General features: G+C 40.4%; 1 protein-coding gene across 1 annotated transcript; it reads left to right on the forward strand.

The window, feature by feature from the left end:
- Positions 1 to 6,523: 6,523 nt before the first annotated feature.
- Positions 6,524 to 10,099, forward strand: ASCL4 (achaete-scute family bHLH transcription factor 4). Its single transcript, XM_017664097.3, has one exon. The coding sequence runs from the start codon at positions 7,118 to 7,120 to the stop codon at positions 7,634 to 7,636; it is 519 nt and encodes a 172-aa protein (XP_017519586.2). The 5' UTR covers positions 6,524 to 7,117; the 3' UTR covers positions 7,637 to 10,099.
- Positions 10,100 to 10,122: the final 23 nt, after the last annotated feature.

The following is a 10,122-nucleotide window of genomic DNA, read 5'->3' on the forward strand; positions in this document are numbered from 1 at the left end:
AGAAGACAGATACATAAATAAGTAAATAGCAAAAATGCTGTGGCAAAAAGATATGGCAGGGAAGATAAATTTTAAATAGGGTAGACAGAGGTCATCATTGAAAAGGTGACATTTGGAACAAAGGGGGTGAAAGAGTGATCCATATGCACATTTAAATTTTAGAGGGAAGGAAATTTCAATTAGAGGGAAGGAAAGTGCAAATGCCCTGAGGCAAGATAATGCCTGGCAGGTTGGAGGACTTGCAAGGAGGACAATAACACTAGAACAATACAGTACAATATTGTAGCCACCAGCCACACGTGGTTATTGAGCCCCTGAAATGTGCCTACTTCAAACTGTGTAATTATTTTAGGGTGGGAGAATAACATGTACTTTTTTTATTAGCTGTTGTATTAGTGGTCCCAGTCATTCAAGCCTCCTAGTAAACAACGCCCTTTGCATGATGGCTTTACAGCTCATCCCAGGAAGAGGTGGAACCTTTTTTTTTTTGGACCCCTTGATTCTGAGTTGGTCAGTGCTAGACAAGCGCTACCCCTCAGCCCGAATCACTGCCCTTGCAGGCTCAAGAACTAAATAAATGCTTGTTGCCTTGAGCTGCTGAGTCTGGCTTGGTTTATTTGCTGGCAGTTCTGGGGAGGCCGCCTTCCTCTTTTTGGCTACCATAGACTTTCTGCTCTGATCTTTAGAAACCGTTACAGGGGTAGAAAAGATTAAGCACGAATATTTGGAGCATTATTTCTCTAGGGTTAATGTTCCAGGTACTTGGCTTAACTTCTCTAAGGGCTGCAAAATGGCTTGTTTTCTAAATGTCGTGGGTATGGGACTGCAGCTGGGAGAATCTTGTGTGTTCTGTTAATCCTTTGGACTTAAAAAAGGGAACACATGTGGTGTTGAACTAATTCAACTTCTCAGATTTGAAAAAATGATACTAATTTCTGTGGAGGATCACTCAGGCTGTGCCTGATGAGGGAACCCTGATCTCAGGCTTCGCAGTCAGACACCTCTAGTTGAAACTGAGCAGAATAAGAAATTGGGGGGAATGATATGTGGAGTTTAACCAAGAAATTTTGAGGCTGATTTTTGAATTTTAACCTACAAGGGTAAGATTATTTAAACTTTGGGTTTTAATTTATCCCTAGCAATTTGATAATGGGAGGTGTATTTTAAAATTTGGAGTTTTACTCTCCTGATAAAGTATTTGCACAACCTCTGACCGGCTATATTGGAGTAGTCTTCATTAGAGAAGGGAAAAAAAAAACAGAAATGAGTTTTTGGCCTAGGAACCACCAGGCTTTGGGGTTAATTTAACTAATGTATTGTTCGGATCTGTTTTGGAGATTTTCAAGGGGGCAAAAAATAAACTGCACATCTGTGATTCTAGGATGATGCACAGAGGAGTAGTAGTTCCACTGAAAGAGGGTGGAAACTAGGAAAGGAAGGATAAGAATGCTACTAATGCCTCCAGAAATTCCAATAGTAAGGCTAAAACAAATTTTAAAGGTAACAAAATTTAGCTCTAAAGAAGTTCCACGGATAGGTTTTACCAAACTTTCGAGGAATACATAATTTCCATCTTTACAAATGTTTCCAGAGCCTAGAACTAGGCTCTCCTTCTTTCCAGCTTATTTTTGAGAGTTTGAAATAATGCTGATTCCAGAAAAAGGAAGAACAAGAAAATAAAACTGTGAGCCAATATAACCTGGGACTGTGGGAACAGAAACTACTAAATAAAATATTAACAAACTGAATCCAATGTATTAAAAGAATTATGATTCCAAAAGGCTTAATCCCAGGAATGCAAAACAGATCAATAATAGCAAATCTACTATTGCATTTTACTGCAATAATAACTTAAAGAAGAAAACACACATAATTGTCTTCATAGGTGCATTTGATAAAAGTTAATAGCCATTACTGATAATAATGTTGTTATTATTATTGTTATTATTATTGTTGTTGATAATTATTATTGTTAGCAAACTAAGAGAAGAAAATGTCCTAATTTGATAAAAGAATGCCTCATACACAGTGACACATTAGAAACTTACCCGTAAAAAATACCAGGATGCTCTTACTGCTACAGTTAGCATTGGATTGGGCAATGAAATTCAATAAGAAAAATAAATGGGTTATATTAGAAAGGAAGAAATAAAACTATCATTACTAGCAAATAATATGATTATAGTTTAAGAAATATTAGAAAAATCATCCTTAAAAAATAACTATTAGAACTATCTTGAGTGGGGTACTGTTTCACAAGTATCTACATTTATCAAAACTCATTGAATTGTGTATTTAGTATTAAGCTAAATACAGGCATTTAACTGTATGTAGACTTTATTTCAGTGAAAAACCATCAGAATGAATAAGAGATCAGTGAAATGACTGGATTAAAGATTAGTATGAAGTAAATCAATAGCTTTGAAAATTAGAAAAAAAATTCTCTTCATAATAGCACCCAAACCTGTGAAACATCCTGAGATCAACAGAAGAAGTGTATACAAGATCTACATGAAGAAACCTGTGAAATTTTATTAAAGGATGGAAAAGACCAGAAAAAAATGAGCTCTACTATGTCCATATGAGATTCAGTGTTGACCAAAAAAGTCAATTCTTCCTAAATTAATCTTTATACTTAATACAATTCCAATTAGAATCCCAAGTTTTGTTTGCTTGTTTCTCCTTATGCATGTAAACGCGCATGTGACCTCTGCTCCTCTTTTCTGAATTTGGGCACCCTCACTCAATATTTCTTCCTGAATAACCTGTAAAGCCAGCCAATCCTTCTCCCAGCCTGGAGTTTGGGGCCTCTTTCTAATTGACACCACAGTGCCACATAGACAAGGAAAGGTCTTATAAAACTTGTGCTGGGAGAAGGTAGCCTCAAACAAGAGAGAAAACACCACAAGGAAAGGATTAATATACTTGACAGTATCAAAATCTCACATTTCTATATGACAAAAGACTGCATAGACAAAGTTAAAGTGCAAATAGTGTTGGAGAACAACAGAAAAAAAGTAATAAACTGCACCTAAATATTCGTGGCTCTTTAAATCTTCCTGTAAATTATCTTTAAAGTAGAATATAATGGTGTGGGCAAGGGATTAATAAAAATTTTACATTTCTGCATGACAATTTGACCCTCAGTTAGCTTTCTGTTGTTAGTTCCCCTGAACCCTGATAAAAATATAATGTCAACTATGTTAGGCAGCCTTACTTATATTAAAGCAATTGGTAAATTGCATCCGGACTGGCACAACCATAAAGCCTGATGGGGGAGCATCGCTCTGGGCTTCCCTGAGTGTAGACACTTTGATTGGGTCCTGATGGGTCCCTGGTAGCTATGGCTGTGGGGCTGCTGGTCACAAGAAGTACTAGCTCCTGACGGGGATGAGACTTGGAAGTCAAGACAGCTGCCACACGGGTCTGATGCGTATCTTCTTTCCTTGTACCTGAGCTGTCACTTGGCTAGAGGGGGAATGAGGGGGCAGCACTGTCGATTGCTACATGGATTATTGCAAGGGCTCCCAGGGAGGCAGAGCGCCTAATTCTGCCCGCTCCAAGCTTTTGCTCCTGACCTGTATCCTTCCAAATGAATCTGAGGCCAAATGTGGCCCAGAATGGTCTTCGTAAGTCTCAATGTTTAGTTGTATCTATGAAGCCTCCTTGTGGATGTTGCATCTGATAATAAAGATGGTTTGCACCTGGTTATATAGAAGTGGACTAGTCGAATACATTCGTGTTAGATTATCAATTTGAGATTTAATTTCTCTCGTGAGGGCACAGTATATGTTTCCCTGTCCCCTCCTAGTGGCAGCTGATGCAAACTGCAGGTAAGGGGCCATTAGTTTAGGAAACCAAAATCTCTGATACTGAGTATTTCACAAGAAGAGCCTATCTAAGTCTCTTTATCTCATATGTTTCAAGCGGTGACAAAGGACCTGTGAGTTATAGGGGTGGAAGTTTTCCTTGGCCTTAGACATTCCTTTGACTCTATTGAGTCTGGGCTTTAGAGAATCCATTCTCCCTTTTACAAGCAGACCCAGATAGGACTACACAAACCTAGTCCCAAGTGTCCTTTTAGGGTTAGCACATCTGTAACTTAATGTAGCCATCTTTTTTAAAGATGGGAGACATCTCTAAAGTTGGAAAGAACATTTGTCTGGGTCAAAACTGACTGGAGAGTGATTAGGAGTGGTGCCTTCTCTTTTAATCTCTTAGAAAACTAAGAAGGCAGCCCACCCCCACTTCACATCAAGTGACTAACACCGTTTTTCTCTCCCTGGAAAAACCACTTGTTCCCAAAGCATGTGCCCCTTCCAAAAGCATAAGAAAGATTGTCGCATTCTTTGTGACCATGTAGATACATCATGACTTTATTTGGACCCTCTAAAAGACCACTGAAGAATCAGGCTCTAACCATTTTTTATTGGGGTATTAATAGGAAAAAAAAGTCCTTGTAGATATGTATTCCTCAGAGACAGAATTTTATAGGAACCAGAAAACTGGACCCAAGACCTTCAAGTGACAATAATAAATCTGTTGATTTAGATTAGATCAGGGTATCATTTGAGTTTTCTATACATTTTGTCTTATTATTTTAAACTTTGCTAGATCAAAAAATACAAAAGGAACAGTGTTTTTTCTTAAACAGTAGAGAGATCCATAAAGAAAAATGAACACCTGCCATCCCCAGGGTCACCCTTTCTAGGCAAGATGACAAAAGTTTACTGTGTGTCTTTCTACTTCCTTCTCTGTGCTCACACAAACACATATGAAGACATGTATGTCATGAAGAATAGTTCATTTTAAGTTCATGCTGCATGTTACTATGAAATTTGCCTTCTTTCACTTAGCACAGGATGGACACCTCTGCAAGTTCTTATATATAGATTTAATTCATTATTTTTAACAACAGCATAATATTCTAAAAGCATTAGCCCTTCCTCTACTGCTCAGAAAGGCTGTTTAATTTTTTTTTCCTTTTTAAAATGCTGCAATAGATACTATTGCAGGTATAAATCCATACTGGTGCATTTATTTTTGTAGGACAAAATTACAGGTCTCTCTGGGTCAAAGGACATGTGATGTGCACTATTAATTGTGACAGTCACTTTCCCAAAAGTTTATAGCAGTTTACATTTCCACCCCTTTCCCAAATCTTTGCCTGCCCTGGGTGTTAGCAATTTTTCTAATTTTTGCCTGAGGATGAAAAATGGTATCTTTTACCTGTTCTCCCTTTTGCTCCCCTCCAATCTGTTCTCCATTCTACAAATAGAGTGATCCTTTTGAAAAACAAATCTTACTATGTCATCATTCTGCTTGAAATATCTCCTTTATCTCCTGTCGCTCTTAGAACAAAGGCCAAAATCTTTGCCATAGCCCCAAAGCACCTTGTATTCTAATGATCTATCTGCTCTGCTGGTGGGCTTTTCTCCCAGCAGGAAGGACTTTCTCTCAATGGTTCTCTACTCTACTGAAAAATCAACATGACATATGAGGTTGTTTGCCAGTACAAGCCTCAGAGAGATACACCTTTTAAAATGTGACTAACTTATGCCTGAAAGAAATAATTATTTCTATTTTATTTGCCTTGATGGAAGTGTTTTTCCAGTTGCTACAGGCAGATCATTTAGAGTAAACAGGGAAGCATAAGACTTGTCAAAAAACATGTTAGGGCAACACCTTGGCTCCTGAGGAATACACAGAAAGTCTGATAGTAAATGTAGGGGCTTTTTACTTCTCTTTTTTTTAAGCTGGACTCTTAAAGTAGAAGCTGCTTTTAATATGCTGGTTTGCAGAACAGGAAATCTGATTTTCAGGGTGATAACACATTCTTTGACATTAACCAGTACAGTTGGATTTTTAATGACACTTTCATCTTCAAAGCCCTTCAACAACATGGATGGGTTAATTATTCATTTTTTGGTTGCGTGTTAAAAAAACAAGTCTTCAAAGCCATCGTCCTTTCTCCTTGGAATTGGGGCTCTCCACCTTTCAAATGTTGCTTTCCTGCCCCCAAGGGAGAAAATAAATTGTATCTCTCTCTTTTTTTAAGAGGAAAAAATACAATAGAAATATTCTCTTTGTACTGGGGAAAATGTCCCTATATCCTGAGTGGGATTAGAGGAGGTGGGGAAGCAGTGTTTAAGCTGTGTTTACAGTAAGCACTGTGAGAAATGGCCAACAGTGTTTGTTCAGTCTTTTGATGTGCTCTTAAAAAAGTAACACAAATACATAAGATGTTCAGCCTAAGTGGGAGCATAATATCTCGATCCCTATTTTCGTTGCTAAGTATTTCTTTCCTGTTCGCTTCAAAAACGTCTAACTGGGTTTTTAAAAGATTTGGTTTTGGAGGAAAAACCCCTCAAGCCTCCCTTGAGGTCCTCCTTTACTTGAGACATTTTATAACCACAAGGGAGCAGTCTTTTCCTTTGATGAGGTCTTCCCTCCACCTCCCCAGAAATGAAAAAGCAAGTGTAAGTTTGCAAACAGTCTAAAAGCTCTTTCCATTAGCCCTGGACGCCGGAAACCACAAAGGGCAGTGAAGTTTTGATTTTCAAGGAGAAAGCCTCTGGTAAACTTTCGCTCAGCTGCCAGGAGATCTGTTCGTTCCTGGGAGGAGCTATCTGAAAGTCTGAAGACTCCTATGCTCTTGAAGACCCAGAGAGGTGGATTACAGTAATTGAAAAGCTTGGGTGGCTTTGAAAGATTACTGTTGTGTTTGGTGTGCGCTCACGTTTCCAGGCTAGGGGAACGAGCAGAGGAACCCCTTTTGTTATCTTTTGAAATAAGAAGATCAGAGGGGAAGACGAGGTTTGAAGTGTGGATTAGTGGGTCCTAAACCTTTGCCTATCACCTCCGTCTGGATCTTTATAAAAAGATCGAGGAGTGCAATGAATTTAGGGAACCATGCAAAATTTCCTTGCAGCCTGTCCTGAAACCTAGTTTCTGGACCCAGATACTTTTCCAAGGGCAGACCTGCTTTGATGAGGTCTTTCCTCCACCTGTAAATGGACCAGGCAGTCTGAATAGACCAGGATCTCCGGGTTGAAAATTTTAAGTCTCCTTTTCTGAGATTAATCTCTTGGGTGATTTGTGGGCTTTCCGGCGAGTGATGGAGAAACGTAAACCGGCCGCACTGCTGACCTTGCCGTACCACCTCCGCACCGCGTCCTTGGACGGGCCGGGGACCCTGACCCGCCTCCCGTTGCGGGACCCCTTCAGGGTCTCGCTGCGTCTGGACGCCGCGTGCTGGGAGCGGGAGCCCCGGGGCTGCGCCCCCAGTCGGCCCTGCCTACCCCTGCCGCTGGACGGCGCCTTCGAGCCCGCCTTCCTCCGCAAGCGCAACGAGCGCGAGCGGCAGCGGGTGCGCTGCGTGAACGAGGGGTATGCGCGCCTCCGAGACCACCTGCCCCGGGAGCTGGCGGACGGGCGCCTCAGCAAGGTGGAGACGCTCCGCGCCGCCATCCGCTACATCAAGAACCTCCAAGAGCTGCTGGAGCGGCACGCCCAGGGGCAGGAGGGCCCGGCCGACGCCGGCTCCCCGCGCAGGGCCGAATGCAACAGCGACGGCGAGTCCAAGGCCTCGTCGGCGCCTTCTCCCTGCAGCGAGCCGGAGGGCGCGACCAGCTAGCGAGCGCCGCCCCGGCCCGGCCCCCCGCGCCCGCTGCACTGCGCGCGTCTGCAGGCTGGTCTAAGATGCTGTCCGAAGGTGGTTTGCATTTTTCTAGTGTTATTTTTTCTCCAGGACCAAGTCTTAGGAAAAGGAAATGAATGTTGGAGGGAGTAAATGTGTTTTGACGTTCTGGTTGGGTCCCCACCCTTCCTCCTGTTGGTTTTGTGCCTGCAACCTCAAGGTGCTTTTTAAGGAAACTCTCCCTGTGCTTCTCAAATGCAAACTGTAACTGTATCAGTCTGAGCAACTCATTCGAAAAAAACCATTATGCTGAAAACTCAAAGGGCAATCAACAAGAATTTCCCACAGTCAGCGGGGTAAATTATGTACAAAAATAATTGAAATAATTTAACCAAAGAAGAGCTTTCCAAAAATTCCTTCCTTTGGGAATTACATTCGAAGGTTGACTGACACCATCCTTTGGGTGAAGGTGACTCCAAGTGGACAGTCGAGAACCCACTGACCGGGGCCTGCTGCTGGGTCAGTTTGTGCTGTTGACTGAATTTGTCAATGGCGATACTAGAGAAGACGCTCTGTCTGTGATACATACTGTTTTATCAGAAAGTGGCCAATTGGAAACATCACCGCTGTTAGCAGATAATAATGTTATGTTAGTGTTAAAGATTTATTTGGAAGAGAACTCAGATTTGTATGAAAACTTATTTTTCCTCTCGGTTATTTTGTCCAGTGTTTTTTTTTTTTTTTCATTTTCCTTTTCTTTGTATCTCCCCTTGTAGTTCTCACTCCATCTAACCTTTGGTGAAATGAAAGTGATACAGTTCTTTTTTTTAAAAAAAAAAGAAGGGAACGTTTAGGTGTCTGAACAAGATGGCTTGAAGGGGCTACATTTTCAAACTTTTATCATCATGAGGGCTTCCAGGTAGATGGAAATTATCTTGTTTGATTTCGACTTTGTTCTCATCTTTGAAAAATACTTAATTTTGTTTTTTTTCTTGGAAACAATTATGAATTCAGTAGATAATTCAAGTGCTTGTTGAGATAGGAAAATAAACTTCCTCTCCCTAAAATTGTTTTCTAGTATGTTGCATTGACCTTTCCACAGAGGCAGCTTTGAAATGGGTGCAGGCAGTGGAGCGAGGAAATGGACAAGGCGAAAAAACTAATAATGGTGAACGCTTTCAGAGTATTATTTCACTTAATCCCTGCACTGGCTCCATGAGGTAGGTTTTATTCCCCCCCCATTTTACATAAGTGTCAGTTGAGGCAAGCTAATTAATATTCAATGAACATTCTTTTACTTGCCCGGAATTGTGTGTGCTTTTTACATTTTGTCCAATTTAATTCTTATAAATCGGTGAGTTGGGTATTACACATATTTTGTGGTTAAAAAGAAATAATAAGGTTCAGGGAGTTTACATGCCTCTCGTCCAGGTTTGTGTTGCTACGATTAGTTGAGCTGAGATTCAATCCTGAGTCAGCCTGACCGCAAAGCCCAGGCTTGCTGTCTCCCTTACCTTGCCATCCCTTGCACTGTTATTTGCTAGCCTGGTGATGGAGTGAACGTTACTTAACCTCTCAGCATCTCAGTTTCCTGGTCTGTACGATTTCACAGGAGATGTGTAGGTAAAGACCTTGGTAATCTGCAAGGTACAACCAAGTGACAGTAGTAGTATTATGCAGAGAATGTACTCTCTCTGTTCCGTGCAACGTAATGCCTGGTTAACAATGATCCCTAGTGTGGAGATTTCTTCAGTATTTCAAAAGGACGGAGTAACCACATTCTATTAGGATTTTACCTTCTGTTGTAGGACAAGACTTGCCCCTTGGAATGATGAATCCATGTTAAAACATTTAATTACTAATATTTATAACAATAAATTATAATGGAATTCTATTATTGCCAGCTATACAGATGAATACTGTTTGGTTCACAACCAAACTATATTTCTTAAGATTTGGGCAGAGCCTTTTGGTTTGAATGAAGATGTAACAGTTGTTTTCTCTTACCCATTATTGAGTTACATCCCCACAAACATCTGTCATATATCCATTTTGGTCTCTAGGCAAGTTGTTATTCCATATGGGGGTCTCAGTGAAACAAGCTTAAGTGAGATATATTTACTAATTATGGAAAAAAAATGGAAAAACACCCATGTTACCTTCCTGGCTGTTTTGGAGGAAAGGCCAATTAACCAAGTTGTTGAGAACCTTGAGATGCGACTTTTTTTTTAGGGTCTTCCGTGAATGCCAATAACATTCTTCATTCATTCATTCTTCTCCAGCCACAGTCAGGTATCTTGACATTCTCTGTTCTAAAGTAGGCATAATAATAATGAAAGAGTTTATTTTGTTTCATCTATGCCAACTATGTGGTTGCTTTTAAATGCAGGAAAAAATAAAGACTTCTTCTTCCTTTGGTTCTTTAAAATAAGCATGTAAAATGTGTGAATAAATATAAATTGCTGAGATGAGATGAGTGGTTT

Source organism: Manis javanica, chromosome 10 (assembly GCF_040802235.1).
Source record: "Manis javanica isolate MJ-LG chromosome 10, MJ_LKY, whole genome shotgun sequence".
Lineage (NCBI taxonomy): Eukaryota > Metazoa > Chordata > Mammalia > Pholidota > Manidae > Manis > Manis javanica.